The 21816-nt window shown below is 55.0% G+C and overlaps 2 protein-coding genes across 5 annotated transcripts in view; one reads left to right on the forward strand and one right to left on the reverse strand.

Moving 5' to 3' along the window:
- Nucleotides 1–11795, forward strand: part of PCNX2 (pecanex 2) — a 297035-nt gene extending 285240 nt beyond the window's left edge. For all 3 annotated transcript variants that reach the window (XM_027596146.2, XM_027596147.2, XM_027596148.2), the window contains 3 exons: nt 481–665; nt 7922–8361; nt 9789–11795. In XM_027596146.2, the coding sequence (XP_027451947.2) occupies nt 481–665; nt 7922–8361; nt 9789–9962 (799 nt within the window). In that variant the 3' untranslated portion in view covers nt 9963–11795. The remainder of the gene's footprint in view (nt 1–480; nt 666–7921; nt 8362–9788) is intronic.
- Nucleotides 11796–14387: 2592 nt separating this feature from the next.
- The window catches only part of NTPCR (nucleoside-triphosphatase, cancer-related), a 29974-nt gene continuing 22545 nt past the window's right edge, over nt 14388–21816 (reverse strand). For both annotated transcript variants that reach the window (XM_027596699.2, XM_027596697.2), the window contains one exon: nt 14388–15032. In XM_027596699.2, the coding sequence (XP_027452500.1) occupies nt 14964–15032 (69 nt within the window). In that variant the 3' untranslated portion in view covers nt 14388–14963. The remainder of the gene's footprint in view (nt 15033–21816) is intronic.

The raw sequence follows: 21816 nt of genomic DNA on the forward strand, positions 1-21816 counted from the left end.
GTCCCTCACACTGGCCGAGGCTGAGGTCTGGCTCACGTTCCTGCAGAGCGTTCCTGCAGAGGTTGTGGGTCTGCAGGAGTAACTGTTGCACCTCTGTCAGGGAGACCAGGCCTGAACCCCCACCCCCACCCCCCACCCCCCCGGCATGCAGCTCTCATCCAGTAAGCCCTCCGCCCGCTTGTGGAAAGGTCTCGGGTTAGCTGGAATAGATTCGAGGAGGTGCGGCCGCGGAGTGTGGCTGCTTATCTCAGGCCCCAGAGCCCAGGGTTCTTTCGGAAGGGCAGGGCTGTAGCTTATTCACCCCAGGGCAGTTTATTCATTTACCAGGCACTGGCATTTGGGGACCAGGAGCCCCCTTCTCCCCTGCTGCCCAGGCGTGCTGCTCACCCGTGGAGCACGGTCTTCCACCCTGACTCTGACGTGGGGGGGGGGGGGTAGGAATGTCTGCTGAGAATGCCTGAGGTCCCTCTCCCCTCCCAGGGTGCGCAAGGGCTGTGATTCTGGCCAGCCAGGCGCCGGCAACATTGAAGACGTGGATGGGAGGGCTGCCCCCTCTGCAGGCGGCGGCCGTGCTCCGGGCGGCGAGAACCAGGAGAGCAGCATGGAACAGCCAGGAAAAGATGGGACCCACCACTGGCCGCCCCGTGAAGGGACACAGAAGACAGGTGCGTGCAGCGGGGCCTCAAGGTCACCGATCGAAGCTCCTTTGGTCCCAGTGACCAACGCCATGGGCGATGCTGTCATTCTAAACCCGCAAGAGCTCCTTCTTGCAAAAAGAAAATAAATCAGGATTGGGCCAAAGGATGCCCCAAATTTACTGACTCTGCTCGCAAAAAAACTCTGTTAGACTCAGGTTTTATCCTTTATCCATCTCTTGTCTATTACCATAGCCAGCCACCTGTCTGTCCGTCTGTCTGTCTGTCCACCGGCCACTCCCGCCGTCCCACCTCTCCCTCGTTCGGTGGCCGTTGGATTCTGTGTCTGGCGGTGCTGTAGCTACTGATCCAGGCTGGTGTGTGCACCCTTCTGAGAGTGGATCCTCTCCCTCTCTGCATCTGTGGGCTGCGCAGACAGGCCTCCTTCTCCCCCATTCCTGCTTCTCTCTGGTTCCTACCTCCCCCACGTACACCTGACATTTCAGAGGGTAACAAAAGAGGGGAAAAAGGATGCCAGCAGACGGGATGGAGGAGGCGCACTGGTCCACGTTTGGGATGAGTTTAAAGTCTAACATCAATTTTAAACTAATGCCCACCTAGTTAGGCTCAACCAGATGGATGGGCTTCCAGAACCTGCTCCACAGGGGGCGGCTGGGTTAGGAAAGGTGACACTGAGGGCTCGCAGAGGACATACCAGGTGGATGGATGCAGGAGAGGCAGATGCTCTGTCCTGGTTCCCGCCAGCACATCAGTGCTTGGCTTTGCGCTTTGCAACCTGTGAGTGATTCCATCTTTTGGCCTCAGTGCTTCCTCACCATCCAGAAGCCTTCATTAAGTGCCTCTTTGTGCCTGTCCCACGGGCCAGCTCTGCACCAAGTGAGTTAGCAAGGAACAGTCCATGCTTCCTGGAAGTGCCCCAGGCAAGGCTGAGGATTTAACTGCAACAGGATTTACAGAAAACATGGGCAAGACTGTAGATAGAGAGACAGACAGCTGATAGAAAGAAAGCAATGAAGAAAGAAAGAAAGAAAGAAAGAAAGAAAGAAAGAAAGAAAGAAAGAAAGGAAGGAAGGAAGGAAGGAAGGAAGGAAGGAAGGAAGGAAGGAAGGAAGGAAGGAAGGAAGGAAGGAAGGAAGGAAGGAAGGAAGGAAGGAAGGAAAGAGAGAGAGAAAGAGAGAAAGAAAAGCAAGCTGATAGTAGAATAATACAGATACATAGGGAGATAGAGAGAAATGCAGGTGACTGATGCGTGGACAGACAGATGAGACCGAGAGATGGAAAGATGGAAGCTAGGAAGGAAGGGAAGAAGGTAGGTAGGGAGAGAGAGGGAGATGGGGAGCTGGGCAGAGTGGCTGGGGTTGCCTGTTCCTGCCTGGAGCCATCGGCCCTGAGGGCTGAGCAGAGTCCCTGCCCAGCCCGGCCGGAGGCCTCAGTGCTCAAGGCTCACTCTCAGGCTGGGAGTGTCTTACTGCTTCGTTAACACTTGTTATTGCTGCATGAGCAATGTTAAGTTTCAGAATCACTGAAGCGATTTCCCAGATGGGAAAATGCAAGGTAGCTTCCAAATGGAGAAATGCCTGCGCGCTTGGCACCCCTGTCCAGGTGACTTGTCCGCACCAGAGAAAGTCTGGAGTGGGGGGAGGGGGTGGGATTGGGCTGGAGGAGGCCCGAGCTCTTAAAGAGTTGGAGGTGGGTGTGCTGGACGAGCCTGGGACCCCGTGAGATGCCTCTTCCCTTTTTTACAAGTAAAAAGGGGCCAACGCTGCTTGGCCTGGCAGACCTGGCAGACGTGGCCCTCCCTAGTGTCCCCTAGTGTCCCTCCCTCCCCTCGGGACCCGGACACCCTGGGTAGTGAATGTTCTTCCCATTCGCAGCCAGAGGCCTGCAGCTGGCAGCACATACAGATTTTTGTGGCAGATGTTGGAGCAGGATCTTCCAGAGTCCAAACGAGCTGTTCATTTTTCATTATTGCTTCTTAAAACGGCTCCTACCGAGGTCACTCCTGGCTTTCTGTGCTCTACACGGTACCGAGGCAGGCCTGGGACATCAGCCACAGGCCTGGCCTCCCAGCACGCGTGACCGTCAGTCCCCACCTGCAGCCCGAGGCTGCCTCAGGCTCTGAGACCCGCTGTCGTCTTGCTCAGGGGCTTGATGGGGCCCACAGCCAAGCACCAGTGGCTTTGAAGCCACCTGCCTTGCTGCTGTCCCCTCCTGTTGTGTGCCCATCTGCCCGCCCGCCCGGGTTCTATCAGGCGCACCCCTGCAGCGGTGACAAATCGTAATAAGTAACAGTCCCCCAGCCCTCACTGCTGCCCTGTGTCATCCTGAGTGCTTTCCAAGTGCAGCTTCGCTGGTCCTCACCGTGACCCAACGAGAGAGGCCCTCCCTGTCCTCATCTTGTAGCTGAGGAGACGGGGCACAGAGAAGTTAAGTCACTGCCCAGAGTCACCCAGCAGGGATTCAGACAGGCCCAGGCAAGACGATCCCAGAACCTGCCATCCTAACCACCGTGCATGGTCCTGTCACTCTGGCCCTGGGGACGCTGTGTCACCTCATCAAGTGCCGCCCTTGTTCCCAAGCCCAGGATGGAGCTGACGGAGCCACCACCCCACACCTGCTCCAGCCCTCCTTCTGGCCCACGAGCAGGCAAAGTGGACATGCAGTTCTGGGGACAGCAGCCAGCTGCCTCCCTTTTCTGCCCCTGCCGTCCCCACAGGCCTACCCCGTGTCCACAGGCGGACAGGCCTGCAGAAGGAGGGCGTGGACCCCTGCAGAGGGGCGGAGGGCTGGGGGGGGACAGGGGCCATGGCCCCAGGCCTGCCCTCCCTTCCCCGCTTCGACCATGGGAAGAACCTCTCTCTTGCTCTCCTGCTCTCTCGGGCCCTGCCCCCAGCCCCGACAGCGGCACGTGATCATAAGTCTCCGCCTCGTCGCCGGAGGGGTGTCATTTTCACTTCAGACCATTCACATCATCCTTCACCCACTCACTAAGCCTCTGGTCAAATGCCACTTGGAGAGGCTCCTGCAGGCAGGCCCCAAGTGGGTCAGGGCCGGGGAGCTGTCCGCCGCCCCCGGGCTGGGTGAGATGGGGCAGGGGCAGAGGGGCCCGTGGGCTCCGTGGGTGCTCCTATCCAGGCCTGCAGACGTTAGCGACGGCCACACCATGCCCCATCTGTACCCTGCCGACAGCCGCAGGAAGGCCCAGCGTCCACCCTGGGAGGGGAGCCCGGGCAAGGGGTCCACGCGGGCTCTGGATCTGGGCCTTGAATCCTGAGTGCCAGGCGCCCAGCACAGGGCTCTAGGCAGGAGTGTGTGGGAGCGGGTCGGCTTGCCCCTTGTTCCCATGGCTCCCTGGACCTGTGGGAAGGTGGGCAGAAGGAGGACCTGTGTGGGGCCCTCTAAATTGCCAGCTAGGTGGCCGCTCAGCAGAATGGCTCCCCCTACCCCAAACTCTGGGAGCTGAATTCCGCCACGGTCACTGAGGCTTCCCTTAGGGCTAGACGCTGGGTCCTCTTCCCACGTGGGACTTCAGCTGGGGCCAGCGTCTGTTCATCACAGCCCAGACCACTGGCACCGGGAGCTATGATCCTGTCGGCCTGTCCTCGGTGCCCCAAGCCCCCGCCCGAATCTCCCCAGGGCCCGACTTTACGTCTTTTGGGAGTTCTCCAGGAACACTAGTTGTGGACACACTCCTGGTGATGCCTTGGGGACAGGACCTCGGCCACATGGAGCTGGCATGGTCCTGGGAAGAAGGGGGACCCCAAAGGGCAGCTGAGGACCAGACCCCTGGTCTCCCACAGGTGGCTGCCACCCCTAGAGCATCCAGGCTGTGTCTCTGGAGGCAGCCAGGATCCCAGCTGGTCTGCTGAAGGGTGCAAGTGCTTCAGAGGGGCCACCCTTTCCAACCATTCAGATTAGCATCCCCAGGGGGGCCCAGTAAGCTGAGGGAAGCTGGGGGTCATAGGTCCCAGACAAGAAATGGCAGGGATCACCCCCCTCTTTCCGTCTCCCCCACCCCGGCTGAGCTCTGGCTGATGCAGGGAAATCTGGGGGCATCCTGGCAGAGTGGATCTCCCAAAAGAAATCTAGAAAGGCCCAAAATGGGTACACGAGAGGGACAACCTGCCTCTCTCACACTCAGGACGCAGACACCTCTCCCTCTTGCCCCCTGGAAAAGTTCAGTGTCACCTTCTTTTTTACTACCGCCATGGCTGAAGCCATACAGGGCTATTTGCCATCTTCTGCAGAGGTTCTTTGTACCTGCTTGCTCCCCGGGGGCAGTCTCTTCTCTCCCCGTCCCTTGGCAGTCAGAAGCACGTGCCGTCTTGTAAGCCGCATGTCAGGGCCCCAGGACTCGGGGGGCCAAACACAGGAAGTCGAGAGCTTCCTGAGGCTCCCGTGCTATGTACCCTCACACCTGGTAAACAGCAAGTACCCGCAAATGCCTACAGCGTCGGGGGAGAGCCACACCCAGCTGGGCCTCCAAGGACCGGCCGGGACCCCTTCCACCCACCTCCTCCTTGGCCGATGTGGCTGGCATGGGCACCCAGGGAGGGTTTCTGGCTCAGAGAGGGCTCAGGGCACAGCGTTTTCCATTCCTGAGGTCCTGTGTGCAGTAGCCCCAGGGTCCCAAGGACAGGAGGCCCCGAGAAGGGGCCGCTCTTGGGGAGCAGCAGCCCCACCTGGCTGGCTGGCCCTGCCCCTCAGACCTGCTGCTGAGATCTTTCCACGAGATGCAGCCAGTGGTGGGAAGCCACCCACCCACCATGCCCAGCAGGCCAGCATTTCCCATCCCCAAGGGGCTGTGTCTTCTCTGGCTTCCTCACCCTCTGTGCCGCTGAATCAAAGCCCTGTGCCCACACGAGTGGAGACCACAGCTCCCAGAAAGGAGGCCAGGAGCCTGCCCAGCCAGCGCGGGGACATTAAAGGCCATTCTCCAGAAAGGGGAGGTGACTCCTGTGCCCCAATCTCTGGCCTTGGCCTGGAACAACAGGAGAATCCCTGACCCAGCTCCCTGCCCCAGAGGCCGCCCTCCCGTGCACAGTGAGGGCCTAAGGGCATCCTGCAGGTGCACACCCCAGGGGTCTCAGCCTCTAGGACACAGCATTTTCTAAGCTTCCCAAATGGTTCTAACGGCCAAGGATAAGAAGCCCTGTCCCCATGCTAAAGTTCCCAGGGCTAACTCTGTGCCTAATCGGGGATTTAAGAAGCTCTAGGGCTCAGTGTGAGGTCAGTTTTGCAGGCTGGTCCCAACTGTCCCTTCCTGCCAGTCCATGTGCTGAACCTGTGGGGACGATGCAGTCATTGTCCCTTCAAGGGGGCCGGGAGGGCATTGGCCTGTACCACACACACAGCACAGTACCACAAAGCAGACAGTGACCACCCATGGGCTAAGCACCGTGCGGGAGGGAGGCCCCCGGGGGGTCGAGGAGGAGGGCCGGCCTCTCTGAAAGGGCATGACCGAGAAGCTGAGCCAGTAGCAATGATGGAACCGTCTGAAGGGTGAACGTGAACCAAATTCTAAGAAAGGGATCTTGTTTTATAGGGCCCAAGCTCAACTCCCGTGCCTGGGGCCCCACCTGTTCCTTGCCTCAATTCCCAGCCGCGCGTCCCAATCCGGGGCCTGGGGTCCTGCTCAGGCAGGGGCACTGCCCCCAGCCCACCACCCGGTGCGTCTGCTGGCCCTGCTGTGCCCAGCACTCACCGTGCGGCCTCAACTTTGGCCCGACAGCCTACCATCTTCTTGCCTCGCTACAAAGTAGATGTCCCAGCCGGGACGGGACTGGTCCCTGGTGGAGAGGCTGGTGACCTCCTTGCAGAAAACAGTCAGGAATTCCTCACTAATCTGAATCCCAGATTGGAGAGGAAGACTCCACCCTTCAGCTGGCGAGGATGTGCACCACGGCCTTCCAGACAACCATCCGAGATGAGAGAATGGTGCCAGGCTAATGAACCAAGAAGGGTAATTTTTCTGGTATTTCCAAAACCCAGGTTCTGAGGAGGTTTTCTGGGGAAACGCTCATAATCTGATAATGAAGTGATTGGCAAAGTTAAGTTAAATGATCAAATAATGACCCTGGGTAGCACAAATGCATTTGCATGGCTTGCTTACTCGTTCCACTTGCAAAATTAATTTAGAAAAAAAAAAATCAAGAACCACAATAACAACAGAGAGCAACGAGAAAGTCTGAAGCGAGGAAATGGGGGGGAGGTACCCCTGTCTCGCCTTGAACATAAACCATTCCCCTCTGACATACAGATGGGTCTTTGTCCCCTGGTTTTTGGAATTAGCTGAGAAGTTCCCCCGCCAAGCGCGGGTGGTCTGCGATCCAGCATCAAAATCACCGACTTGTGGATGAATGTGGAGTATTTTTGGACAGCAATCAGCATTACCGTATAAATCACAAACAGATGTTTGGCCTTGTCGAACTCTGGATAAACTAACAAATCACCCTCTCCGCTAATTGTGACTTGTCAGGGTCCCTTTCCTCCCTGTGTTTCCCTGTGTAAGAGTAACTTAGCTCTGCAGCAGGGATCAGCCAGATGGGCCCCAGCTCCCAGTGAGAGCCCCGTGCCGGGCGGGGGAGGGGCTGCCCACACTCATCCCTGTCCTGCGGGACTGTGAGCAGCACCATGGGGGGCGCCCCCCGGGGTCCCAGCAGGCGGGCAGGAGGCGGGAGAGACCGGGTGGGGACACCTGTGTGGAAACGGGCACCTCACCATCCCAGCGTCCACATCGCACTAAGGTCCACGTGAGGCAGAGGACACTTCCAGCCAAGAAGCCGCTGGGGGGTAGGAGCGGGGCTGGAGGGGACCCCTGCAATCCCCATATTAACGCATGTTCCCTAAGGAGTTCTCTCTCAAGGACATGTCACTTCTCGGGATCTCCTCTAGACACACGTAAGTAAATTAGAATCGCCAGATGCACAATTAATCATTTGGGCTGAGGTTGAACGTGAGAAAATGCATGGGACGGTCCCCAGGGGGCCCACCCCGTCACCCCCTCTATTCTTATCAATTGAATGCCTAATTGTGGAAGCTTCAGGAGACACGTCGATAAGGCAGTTGGTAGAACTGTGACCTCACTGACCGCTCCCTTCAAAGTCATAGTTGAACATTAGAGCCTAGCGATTCCTGGTAACTTCAGTTATGCGACCGAGCCTTCTAGCGAGCACGCGCTTTCCTCCTCCTGCTTCTCTGTAAAGCTGCACGGGTAGGCTCCTTCTCCCCTCTGCCGTGGCAACCTGTTCTGCTTTCTTCTAAAGGCAAAAGAAGCCAGTCTGTCCAGGCCCCTGGGGCGTTATGCCAAAGGCCGGCCACGCTGAGCTCGTCCGGCCCGATCCTAGAAAGCCACCAGCCCTTCCTGCAGACATCCACGTCGGTCCACGAGTTGGCCCAGAGGCTCTCGGGCAGCCGGCTCTCCCTACACGCCTCGGCCGCGTCCCTGCACTCGCAGCCCCCGCCCGTCACCACCACGGGCCACCTGAGCGTCCGCGAGCGGGCCGAGGCGCTGATCAGGTCCAGCCTGGGCTCGTCCACCAGCTCTACCCTGAGCTTCCTCTTCGGCAAGAGGAGCTTCTCCAGTGCCCTGGTCATTTCTGGACTCTCTGCTGCGGAGGGGGGCAACACCAGCGACACCCAGTCGTCCAGCAGCGTCAACATCGTCATGGGCCCCTCGGCCCGGGCCGCCAGCCAGGCCACACGGGTAAGGGGCTCAGCCGGCGGGGGCCAGGGCAGGTGTGCAGACCCCTGGCCGGACGCCCCCGCCATCCGGCTGCCTGTAGACTCCCATCGCCTCGTCCACGGGGTTCCCCGAGTGTAAAGCACCGGGTAGCGCTAGACAGGGGGTGCTCTGGCCGTGCGCAGAGGCAGACAAGTACGCAGCGCACGTCCCGTAGGGGACCGGGTCACAGTGGGCGGTACTGGAAGGTGCCCAGTGCCCGCACTCAGCAGAACTGCTAGCCTGAGCCCTGAACCGGGGAGGGGAGCGGGAATGTTCTCCGCGTAACCACAGAGCAGGAGCCTGTTCTGCTTCATGCTCTTTTCACATCACCCTGGCCCGAGGGACAGGAGAGGACTCAGGCCAGCATGGGATTTAAATGCTCGCTGATCCCTAGCGCCAGATTTCATTTTCCAACTGCCAGGGGTCCTCCCGCTTGTGTGTATGTGAACCTCAGGAAAAGACAGGTGGAAAGCCTTCCCCTGACTACACGGTGACTTATGCAGAGCTCCATTATAGCTGACGTTGGGTCACACTTGAGCTTCGTCAGAGAGGAAGGAAGGAAGGAAGTAAAGAGACCCCCGACCCTTCCCTTCAGCCGGGAGGGAGAGACCGGCAGGCACCGGGCAAACACGGGTGTCACACCGGAGGTGTCGCGTGCCCCTTCTGCGGGCTCACTTCTCCGGCCAGAGGCTGACGCTCTTGCAGAGCATGAGGTCACCGCCTGCCCGGCTTCGGTTCGGGGCGGGTTACTTGGAGGTGGAAGATGGGGACCACACCAACGGGGGAAGCTCCACAGGTAGGGGCCAAGGGCAAGCAGGCTGGTGCCTTCAGGAGCTTTAGCTAGGTTTAGTTAGATAACTACACGTCTAAACAAACTTCCCTCTGTGTTTCCATTTCCTCAGGAAAAAAATGCACAAAATCACACATATTTCTCGTCCTTCCCCCTCCCCCCGCCCTGCAGTCTGTTTTAAGATACCGTCTGTGGGTGTGTGTCTGGGATTCTGGCAGGTTCCCGCAGGACAATAGGGTCCCCTGGCACTCTGGGCACCGGTATTACTGTTGGGGCACCAACCTGCCAGACTTAGGGTTTCCGCCAGGGGGCAATGCGTGTGTGTGGGGGGGGGGGTGCACTGGCCTGACCCCAGGAATGCCAGGCACACAGTAACCTCTTACCCAAGGGCATGTCCATCACCTGGGGAAAGGTCCCCGTGTTCAGAGCCCCCAACCTGCCCCGGCACGGTACACCCGTGGCCGCCTTTCTTTCGGCGGAGGCCAGCCCCGCGGGCCCCCACACTGGCCCTCAGACCCCCTGCCACACTGGCGGGGTAGGCTACCCCCACAGCGGTGGCTGGTGGTCAGCAGTGGCCTTACACGTTTGCTGAGCCTCCCTGCTTCTCCTCTCTCTCAAGCACTTCTCTGAGCCGTGTGAACCCACCGAGGCCACCGAGCAGGGGCAGCGTTGCGACCGCCGTCCGGCTGGGGCCGTGGCAGAGAACGGGGAACTGCTGTGCAGGAGAGCCAGCCAGGAGGACATGGGCCTGGACGACACGGCCTCCCAGCAGAGTGCTTCGGATGAGCAGTAGGGGCAGGGGCTGGAGGGGGGCCCTTGCTCTGCAGCCACGAGAGCCACTCTAGAAACCGGAGGGACGCTACCGCAGGTTCTCGAAGGAAGTCTCCCATGGCAATAAAACAGTTGACAGCACACCTCCCTCCCCTCCCCGCCCCCGTCCCCGACGCTGCTCCAAGCTGCACCCACCCCCAGCTCCCGGGCGTGGCACGCACAACTTCCAGAATTTGAAAATTCTAACAAAAGCCACGTAATAGCTTAAAACAGCTAGAGTAAGTAAAGCGCCTAAGTCCCTCTTTCCTGCCCTGAAGAAAATAAGACAACCGCATGTTAACCAATTGGCATTTTGGACATTCCCGTAAACCACGTTCAGGACGCAGTAGGGTTCCATCGCTGCGTAAAGAAAACCTCACCTCTTCTAGCACATTTACGCAGATGTTAAGTATAAGCCAATGGCAGCTTTACTGAAACGTGGTAGTGCATGCAGTCATGTCTACAGTATACTAGTGACCCGAGTGTAGACATCGAGTCCTGTGGGAGCGTGGAAAGCCATCCGGACTCACATGATGCTCGACTGCAGTCCCGCGGGTCCCCACGAGCCAGGCCTGTCTCGCCCGGCGCTCCTGTCCACTCGCAGGAATGTTCGCTTGTTTTCCGAGCCAAGCCATCCTTCCCGTGTCATAGAACACTCGCACACACCTTTGTTTTGGGAATAAAATGTTTACAGTTATGGCTGTGTCCGGTTGTGTGAGTTCTGGGGTATCCTGTACTGTGAGAATGGCATTTGGGCAAATTCTGGGACCTTCCCCAAGTGAAGCCTGTCACCGGGGAAAGCAGAAACCTGACTTCTTGTGGATGTACTGGAGGGTGAAGGAGTTCTGAAACACAGTCTATGAAGAAGAGCATCACTGGCCTGGTGAACCATCCCTTCTGGAAAGACAATAGCTAGAAATAAGTCACTTTGGAGATAGTCCCATGACTTTCTTCAAGGTATCTAGGATTTGAAGTGTGGGGGCTAGGGGAGGGCACAGCAGAGAATTTGTTTCCCCCTGGAAGCAGATGGTAATTTTTTTTTTCAAAGTAAGGATTGCCAATTAATAATAATAGCTGGGCTCTGTAATCAGAGACACTGTGCATCATTCTCAAATCAGCCATCCCTGGAGATGCAAAGTTGGTTATTATTGATTTAAATGCAGGTGTCTGTCTAATGAGAAGCTGACAGAACCTCACTGCAGTTCTCTAAGTTGGCCAAACCAAACTTGGCTGGCAGTCCCTGAAATCCTCTTGGGCAACTTTGTAGCCAAGCCCTAAGGACTAAATGGCCGGCCCTGAGCTGTGAGTGTGACCTCCCCACAAAGGGCACCTCCTTGAATTAAGTCAGCCTGTTTTGGGCTGACCACCCTCTTGGGCACCCAGAAGTAAGAAACCCAGAAAGCCACTGCGTTCCACAGGAAATGGATCTCCTGACAGAGCTGGAAGACCAATAGGTCGAGAAACAGTAATGCAGATGAGAAGCCAAAGTGCTCTGGGTGCATGTCATTCTGCTAGAGATTCCTGAGCTGCTTCTCCAATCAATGACCCGATGGCTTATCCGGGTCGTCTCCGTGCAAAGGAAGCAGACAAGGACGGTCATGGTTTGTCAACAACAGTAAGGCCCAAGTCCTCTGATCCGAATACAAGTCTGCATTGTCTGAGAGAGTAAAACCGCCTTGGGCGTGCATGCTGGGAGTGCATACACACACACACACACACGTGCACGGGTGTGTGTGCCCACAAAGGGAAAGATGGGGTTGGATGCACTCCTGGACCCGCATGCCTGTCAGCACGGCAGTCACACTTTTTCTCTACATTGTGGTATAAAGAACCTTATATTTACAACACGTGAGCCTGTTTGTTTTTATTTTGAGAGGGCGCATGCGTGGGTAACGGGGAGGGGCAGAGGGGAAGGGAGAGAATCCGAAGCAGACTCACGCTCAGCGCAGAGCCTGACTCGGGGCTCCGTCCCACGACCACAAGATCATGACTCAATTCGAAACCAAGAGTTGGGACATTTAACCGACTGAACCACCCAGGTGTCCCTCCCCAAACACGAGCTTGTTAATCTGATCTTCAGCCAGTCAGCTGTTTATCAGGGTGTTCCTTGCAAAAGACTGGATTCGCCCCCATTTAAAAGAAATATTCCTAAGGTGACGTCTCATGCTGGGGCTATTTAAATGGGCTGCCAGCATACAACCACAGGGTTATTTTTTGCATTTGGACACAATGAAATTGTTTCTCCTCTAAAAATGATCTAAAAACTGTAGTGCTTGGTTTTATATAAATCATGGGGCTAATCTGGCATTATTGATTCTAAATTTTGCACTGGGTGCTGAGACCATCTGTTTGCAAGTAGTTTTCTAGAATCACTTGATGCTCCAGCTTCTCCTTGCCCGTAAAGTGTGCAATGCGAAGACCCTGTATACTCAGCCCCTTAGGCCCCTCCACTGCCTGGGGGTTTTGTCCAAGTCATTATGCTCCAGGGACATGGCACCTGACACCAGCGTGCACGCACACACACACGCACGCACACATGCACCCACGCACACGTGTGCGATCTTCCCAGACACAACCCTCATGAACTCCGAGACAGGAAGAGAAAGGGGGAAAAGGCCCATTCCATGTTTTCTGGGCCACCATCGCCCCCCACCTTGCACTTGATGACTTGAGGGTAGGCATTTCAAACTCAGGAATAAATGAGAACTGCTGACGTCGGCCCGTCCGTGCCACCACACCCCTTCCTCTCCCAGAGCACCTCATCGCAGGGAGCGGCACCCGCAGGGATGCATGGGTACGCGCTCGGCTCCTCCTCAGGTCCTGGCCTGGCTCGGGAAGCAGGCCTCAAATGGTGCTCCACCTCTTCCTCCTTTAAACCTCAGCAGAAAGCCCATCCTTTCTGAGGCCCCGAGTCAGGGTTATTTGTGAATTCATCCTATTTCATACCACAGACGAGGGGCCTTAAACAGCACTTACTTCTCATGGTTCTGGAGACTGGGAAGCCCAAGATCAAGGCGCCAGCAGATTCGGTGTCTGGTGAGGGCCTTCTTCCGGGTTCACCGAGCCCCTCCCCCCCCAACTTCCCGCCATGACCTCACAGGCCTAGGGGAGGGAGCCCTCTGGGGTTTCTTTCATAAGGGCACTAATTCCATTCATGAGGGCTCCACCCTCCTGACTGCATCCCCTCCCAAAGGCCCCACCTAACACCATCACCCCGGGGGTCAGAGTTCAACATTTGAATTTGTGGGGGACACAAACATTCAGACCATAACATTATCCTTTATTAGACTTCATTTCTTAAAATAGAGGGATGGCAGCGGATACCTTCATACATGCCCCTGATCATCCCGTTTGACCAAGCAATACAGTAATAATTTAAGGACCCTGCCAGAGCGAACACTCTTCCAGCCGATAGCTGCTTCGGTTTATCGCAGCTAAATGTCGACGCTGAGATCTGGGGGCACATGATGCGCTGAAAAGGACAGAAAGCATCAACACAGCGGGAGGAGTAGAAAGAGCAAGGGCTTGGGAGCCACAGGGACTTGGTTCAAACCCTCTATCTGCCACTAAAAGGCATGTGTTTCTTTACCATTAAAGAGAGAGTATGCAGAAGCTCGCAGTCCCGCACGCATGTTGGGGGCCGCCCCGAATCCGTTCCGCACAGCGGACAGCTGCAAGGAGCCCGCACCACGGAGGCCGGTAACGGCTCCCTCTGAGCGGCTCCCTTCAGCCAGGGCGGACCAGCTGCACCAGGCCTGAGGCTGGCTCTGTCTTCAGGGCCACATACGCGACACTTCCCCCCCGGCCTGTGCCCTTTCTCAGGTCACCTGAGGCCGAGCGGGGCTCCTCTTTGGACGAGAGTAGGTTTGATGCAGGAGCCGGGCTCCCAGACCACACCTGCATGCAGTGCTCCTTCGGTCCCAGGGAGCCTGGCAGAAGTCACACCAGCCCGTCGGACATCGTGAGCTCGGTGCCCCTGAACAAGCCACCCGGGCAGGGAGAGTGGGACAGGGGATGCCCCCTTCCCCATACTGGATCAGGCACCCTTCGTAGGAGATTAGTTCATCATCTAGGAGGCCCTTCAGATGTGACCCCTCGAAGGCTGAGCAAATCCACACCAAGCTTCAGGAGGTTCCCTTGGGGGAAAGACGGACCAAGGGAGCCCGTCCCAGGCTCCCAACCGTCGTCCTGGCTCAGAGACGCAAGTGCGTCCCGGGCAGTGCGCCCAGCGCCTGGCTCATAGGACACCCTAGTCTAGGCTCCACACGCCTAGAGTGGGCCTCGGGCACAGACGGGGGCACGCCTGGCATGAACCCGAGCTGGGTTTGGAGCTAAGGCTCGTGGCTAAAATATCCTGGAAGTTCACAGATCTTCCCCCAAAATGACCTAAAAGCACACAGGGCTCACGTGTTTGCAACCACCGCGTTTAGTTTCTTTTTATTAAGCAATAAGCAATCAAATAAACAATAAGATGGGTGGGGAGGACCTAAAATGGCTTTTCTCTGAAGTAACCATTTTTAAAAAAAAAACTGAGTAACTCATATCCCTGTGAGCTGACGCACCTGGAGAGGGGGTTAATTTTCATAACATGCAAAATTGATTAGGTAGCGAACACCCTTCTCCCCCTTCCCCGGAACACACGTATAAACTTGGATGGGGGCAAGTTCCATCTAATACTCTTGAAAAACATTTCTCATTTCATAATTTACCGAAATCATATGCACAACTGCAAGAGGAAATAAACAGAAACCTCTGGGCATAAATAAGCCACAGCGGACTGTTCATCTTGTCGCCCCAATCCAGCCTTCAGGCTAATTTGATCTTTTAAACATTTCATGGAGAACAGCTGTCAGGCGTTCTCTGGAAAGGCCCATCAGGTTTCGTAAGCCCGAAGGCATAAATCCTTGACAGGCGGGGCACTGATCAGGCTCCCCGTGAAGCAGCACATTTCTTCAAGAGCACAAGGCAGGGGCTCGAACGGTCTTCACTTCCGGCCGCTCTGCACACACCTCACAATATCTGGCAAAAGGTGGTTTCTGTTTTCCTTGGTGACCTGTGGGAAGAAGCAAGAGCGCAGGCTTCAGAGTCCTTTCCCTTTCCTCAACCCTCTGCTAGGCAGTTTTCTCCGGGAAGAGCCCTGAAGGCCCAGAGAGGGGGAGGCGCGTTTGGGGACTGAGGGAGGAAGCCCAGCTCCAGGGTACCCTGCAGGCAGGCCAGGCTGGTGGGATTCCAGCCCCAGCTTCTGCAAAGGGACAGCTCAGACCGTGGAAGCCTTACCCGGTGAGCCGTTTGGGTTTTTCTTTACGAGTACAAGGGAAGCGTTCGGACGCCACCCGGGGCTTTGGATGGTGGGCGGTCCCCCAAGTAAGGGCAGGGCCTTCCTGCTGGGCCTCCCCAACATTCATCCATTCAACACTGATGGGGTGTCAACCAGAAACTGAGCAAGGTGCCGGGGACAGAGGGAGGACTCCCTAAGGGGCCTGCCGAGCAGAACAGAGGGACAGACAAGGCCAGTGAGAACACCAACGGTCAAGGGTCCAGGAGAGAAAGTCTGCGGAGGCGCACGGGAGCTGGGGTGGGGCGGGCTGAGGAAAGGCTTCCACGCCGGTTATGCCTGAGAAGGACCCAAGCAAAGAATCCTGCAAAGACGAAGTGAGTGCATCTGCAAAGCCAGTGGTCAGTGCCCGTGGACCGAGAGGAGAGATGGGCCTGCTGCCCGCCCGCCCGGCACAGAGCAGGTGCTGGACGAACGTCTGATGAGGAGATGGCACAGCGGGCTTCGTCCCCCTGGCTCCCGCACATCCACTCGCCCTCCCTCCAAGAGCGCTCTGACCTCCCTCTGGGAGACGAGAGTCTAGGAAACTAGCTCTGAGTCCGGGACTGCAGGCTGGGCCCTGAAGATCCAGAGCACCCGAATCCTGAAAGGGGTGAGCTGAGCAGCCAACGGCTGGGGCCGCCCATCCCCCATATATCCCAGGACGTGGTGCACCTGTCCTTGCCGTCGCTCCCCAGTAGCTCTGGTCCCACCGATTCGAGGGCCATCAGCTTCGCCTCCAGCTTGATGAGAAACCGCCGCACGGCCCGGCAAGGCTCTTTGTTGCTGTGCGTGCTCCATTTAGCCCAAGTCCCTTTCTGCTGTTTGCTCTCAAGGAAGTGCGCTGATGGGAAGGGAGGAGAGCGGGAGGCAGGCGGGCTACAGCGGCAGGGGGCTCGTGGCTTTAGCAGCAGAGTGCAGGCGGGCCACTCGGTCCCTTTCCTGCCCCCTGACCTCACCAGGAATGACACCAGGCTCCGCCCTCAGGGTCTGTGAGTTTACTGTGTGCCTCGAAGCGGGGATTCCCGGATGAGGGGCGTCTGGGGCCACTTCCTCCAGAACGGTCACATTTATGAAGGAGGAGGCGTGGGGCTGGTGGAGGAGCTGGATTTCACAGGCACGGGGCTGCAGAGCTCATTGAAAGGAGACCCGAGGAGCGCTTACATGCCGGCACCGTCCCGTGTCCCCGGGAAACGCCCTGTCCTCTCCATTGGCACCGTGAGGATCTTGGGGCAGCCCTGCTCTCAGGACCCAGCCCAGGAGCGAGACCCGCCTCCTCTCTCCCACCCGCTGAGTCGCTCACCAAGCCTTGCTTCCACAGGAAAAATAACACCTGGAAAAGATACATCTTGGGAATGTTTTCATGTTAAAAATTAATGAAAGCGGGGTGCCTGGGTGGCTCAGTCGTTAAGCGACTGCCTTCGGCTCAGGTCATGATCGCAGGGTCCTGGGATCGAGCCCCGCATCGGGCTCCCCACTCAATGGGAAGCCTGCTTCTCCCTCTCCCACTCCCCCTGCTTGTGTTCCCTCTCTCACTGTGTCTCTGTCAAATAAATAAAATCTTTAAAAAAAATTAATGAATGCAAAACTACATTAATATTTGGCTACTGCCCTTTGATTTCCCTAAGATGATTTCTGAGAATTACGCAGTAAGAGGTCTAAGTGAAACTGTCGACGGTGTTCATCTTGACACTCCCTGTACACCGAAGCCAAGCTCTCGAACGCGACAGCGAGGAGAGCATCACCTGTCCCCCTCGGGGGCCCTTCCCTGCATACACAAGCCCCGTCTTGTAGTCAACCACCAGGATTTGATTTTGCAGAAAGTCCTTCCCGAGAGGCTGGCCAGGCGAGGGCTCCGGATGCAAAAGCGAACAAGACGAGGAGGCCTGCAGGAAGGAAGCGGGTCCACCCTCCACTCTGCACTGCGGCCTCCAGAAAAAGACCGGAAGCCCAGTGAAAGCTGAACCCCTGCCCGGCCCTTGGTGACTTGGTGACACTTAGACCCTGACTTCCAAGGGGATCAGGGCATCTCATTCATCCTGTGTCTGGCACACGGGCGGTGCTCAGTAAATGTTTACTGAATTCTACGCTGAGGAGGGTCTTTGAAATACAGCTGAGTGGTAAAAGATTCTGAAGACGCTGACCATCTCAAGCAGCCAACTTGCTCTGTGCTGCCTGCAGGGGCCACGGGAGGGCCTGAGAGGTCCCAGTCAACAACGCGGGCACCAGGACATCAGAGAAGCTGTGACTATCTGGACACAGGAACAGGCAGGAAAAAATGCCCCTAAGGGCCTATACATACTACATACAAGAACGCAAAACGAAACCACATATTTTCCTTGAAACTCTGAGAAGGACCCTGACAAGTTCCTAATAAGCACCGGATTACGGAAAGAAATTTGACAACACTCGTTATAAGTTAACACATATCAAAAGTTATGACTAACCTGTTTCATGTTGTGTCTTTATTGAACCTAAAAATAGGATTATTCCTGAATCCAGTCCCTCTAGCTCTATTTTTTCCATGAGGGTTAAAGTTTCCAAACCAAGAATTACTTTCGTGTTGTATCAAGTAAGACTTTGCCTGACCCAAGTTTACAAAGATTTACTCCTGTATTTTCTTCTAAGAGCTGTAGAGTTTAGCAGAGTCTGCTTCTCTCCCTCTGCCCCTCCCTGCACACACATGCTGTCTCTGTCAAATAGATAAATTAAAAAAAAAAAAAAAAGAGCTGTAGAGTTTAGCTTTTAAATTTAGGCCTAGGATCTACTTTGAGTTAATTCTGATATACGAATGATGTTAAGGGTCCAGCTTCCCTCTTTTGCCTGTGGATACCCAGTTCCCCAGCACCATTTATTAAAAACCGATTCTTTCCTCATTAAGTTGTCCTGGCACACTTGTTGAAAATCAACTGATCTTAGATGTAAGGGTTTATTTCTGACTTTCAGTTCTTTTCCACTGATCTGTGTCTAGCCTTCAGCCAGTACTATGCAGTCTCGACCACTGTAGCTTTGTAGTGAGTTCTCAAGTCAGGAAGGAGGAGTCTTCGAACATTGTTCTTTCCCAAGACTGTTTTAGTTGGGTCCTTTGCAACTCCACATGAATTTTAGGATCAGCTTGCTTGTCAGTTTCTACAAACATCCTGCCTACTGGCTTTTGAACCAGCGCTTAACAGACCTTCTCTCACTCCTGTATCTACAGGAGTCCACCGGCCCAGAGGACAGCATCGAATTCCTGGTGAGGTAGAAATGCTTTATGCTCTGCTTGATGAAAAAACCCATGGCGGGAATGCGTAAGCAGAGGTCTAAGAATTCCCAAACTGGAAGGAAATCGGGACCTAGTTCCTGTTACTCTTGTGATCTTGCAATGCACAAACAAAAATTAAAAGCATAAAAACTGCTTTATGGAAAAAAAAAACAAGTATAAAGGACTCTGAATTCAGGACAGTGGAGTAGATTTTAGTTGTAGTAACACTACATAAAGTAGAAAAACCAAATGATTTCTAGGAATCTGAGATTTTTTTCACAAAATCATCTGAATCATCCCTACCACCAAAGGAAACCATACAGCAGGGTTGTGCTAACGGCTCAAGCTTTGGAGGCAGACAGATGGAAGTTTGAATCCTAGCTGTGCCACCGCCTAGCCGACGACCCTGGACAGGCTATGCAGCCTCTCACTGATAAAATGAAGATGACATGATATACCTCAGCAGGTACTGTGATGTCTACGTGCCCTGGTGATCTACAGGACTGAGCATAGCACCTCAGTCCAGGTGCTCAGTGCCTGGTGGCCACACTGGCATCTAAGTCAACACTCCAGTCTCTACCTGTCTCTTCTGGGCCCTCAGCAGATAACATTCACCAGCATTTCTATCAAGCAGATATTTCAAAGGAAATCAAATGCAAGATGCTTTCTAAATGCCACTACGACAATGAAACTCAGATGTATGTGTATTCACATGCGCACGTGCGCATGCATGAGGTAGGAAGTGACCAGCAGGGATATTTTCTTCATGTTGCTACAGAACCAGGGAAACAGTGCACACAGCTCTTTCTAGTAATCTTGATCCCTGAAGGTCTTTATCTCTTGCCTCTACAGCATTAAACATATTACGCTCAAACAAGCAAATGTGAAATAAATTGAAAACATTTTTCAGCAGCCACACGTAGTGACCAGTAAATTCTACAAGACATGAGAAAAAAAATTAACCAAACTTTCGGGAGAGAAAAATTTTCAGGAATGTGACTGTCAATACTCATACCTGCACCATGACAGAAGTTTCTAAATTACCAAGACCATCCTCCAATGACATGAATGTTAGATCTTTTATTATAGTACCACAAGTCCCTGAGCTCTGTCCACCCCGCCCCCCAAAGTCTGCTCTTTGTTGGGCAATTTCTATTGTTCTACCTTCAAGTTTACTGATTCTTTCCTTTGTTGTCTCCATTCTCCTGGGCACTCCTTCCAGAGACTTTCTCATTCAATTATATATTACAGTTCTAAAATTTTTATTTGATTCTTTTTTATATCTTCCATATCTTTGCTAAAATGGACACTCTATTTTTCACTTGTTTCCAGCGTGTTTGCAATTGATGACTGAATAATTTTCGTCACAGCTGTTTTAAAGTCTCTGCCCTCTAATTCCAACATATCCGTCATCTTGCTGTTGGCACGTGTTGATGTTTGTTTCAATCAAGTTGCTCCTCCTGGTTCCTGGTAGGACAAGAGATTTTCGGTTGTGTCTGTTGTTGTCCCCTGGCTGAGCCTCCTAGCCGGTGTGCTGCCTTCTTTCCACCCTTCAGGTCTCCGTATGTTTGTTTAATATGTAATGTCCAAGGTTTTCAGCTACACCTAATAGGAGGAATAGGGCGAAGTGTATCTATTCCACCTTATCTAGAAGAGGAAGTGTTCTGAGGTTTTTTTTCTGAAAAGCAATGCTCTGTTTACGTGATGCTATTAAGAATAAGCCTAGGTAACGGGAGTCACTCAGTGGGCCGCTCTTTCCCCCCATGAGTTCAGTTCCACCTCCCCGTCTGAACAGGCTCAGCTGCCACAGGGGGAGGCGGCCCTCCCCACTTTACATAAATTATTTCCTCACCTGGAATGTTCTTCCTTCTTTTCTCCAATTCCTCCTTCAAAACCCACCCAAGAACCACGTCCCTTGGACCACCTCTCCCCACAGAATTCTGTCCCTTCTCTGCTTCCAGATTGTGACTATCACATCACCTACTTTTCTCGAGGGGAGGGAACATGCTTCACGTGTGCCTCTGGACTAAGTGCTGGATGCACAGGATGCTCTCAAACAGGGGTTCAGAGAACTTCACTGCATCTGAGAAAGGGAAAGGACCAGGAAATATCTAATCCAACCCCTAAATTTGCAAATAAGGAAAATGAGATTCTTCATGTGTAAAACGGGCACAGAAAGCTCACACAAGCCCTAAAGGAACACAGGAAAGACAAGAATAACGGGATACGTGAGCCCCTATCTCCTACATAATTAACCCAAAGCTAATCACTTTATTTACACATCATTAGGAGCAATGATTACCTTGCCCAGAGAATAATTTCCAGTCTCAGCAAGGAGAAAATGCGGTATTATCCTAAGACACACCGTTTTCTCCTGGACACACCAGCCGTGCCTGCTCAATCCCATCTAGGACTCGGAGATGACACTGGGTTGCAGGGGCGGCCGGTGTCCAGAGTTTAACCGCAGCAACGGCCCACCTTCCAGCCTGGAAGCCGGCCGGCCTGAAGACCAGTGGTCTTTCACCCTCTCTCACTGTTCACTGGCCCTACTTCCACAGAAACTCTAGAATCCCAACCCAAAACTCTAACCTGGAGACCACATACAGTAAGAGACCGAGGGAGCACCATGAAACTCTGCACACCAGGGCCCCACGGACTTGGAAGACGTCCCTGAGCACGTGACCTTGCAGGGCTCTCAGCGCACCGTGGAGAGACCTCCCTGCCCCCACCCACCTCCAGCCCAGCGACCACATGGCCCTTGTCAGTACGTGCTGTGGCCCAGCCCCTACTAGACGGTGCGCTGTGGAGGACGCGGACCTGGCTGGTCTTGTTCAGCATCAGGACTTAGCACAAGGCGCTGCTCAGTGACTACTGACTAAATGAAGGAAGGGAGGTACGAAGTTGTCCAAGTTCGGCTGCTCCAACCCTAACAGCGGTTTACTGCCGCCAGAGTACCCCTGGATACTCTGGTGACGACACGGGGACGTCCCACGGGGCCGGCGAGCTGGCAGGTGCACGCGGTACGCTCCCCGGGGCGGGGGGACCAGCCGGACCCGTTCACGAGGCCTCCCAGGGCCTGTGGGCGGTTACCCTGGGGGTGGGGGCGGGCGAGGGGGCGGGCAGAGCTCAGCCGGGAACAGGGCTCCCTCACTGACATAGAGGGCGCGCAGGGCGAGAGTTAGCTGAGAAGGACCCAGAAAGACGAAGGGGAAGGAAAACCACGTATGTGGGCAAAGTGCCCGCGGTGCCATCAGAGGCCCCTGCCCTCGCTTGGCCACG

This window comes from Zalophus californianus, chromosome 15 (genome assembly GCF_009762305.2).
Source record: "Zalophus californianus isolate mZalCal1 chromosome 15, mZalCal1.pri.v2, whole genome shotgun sequence".
Lineage (NCBI taxonomy): Eukaryota > Metazoa > Chordata > Mammalia > Carnivora > Otariidae > Zalophus > Zalophus californianus.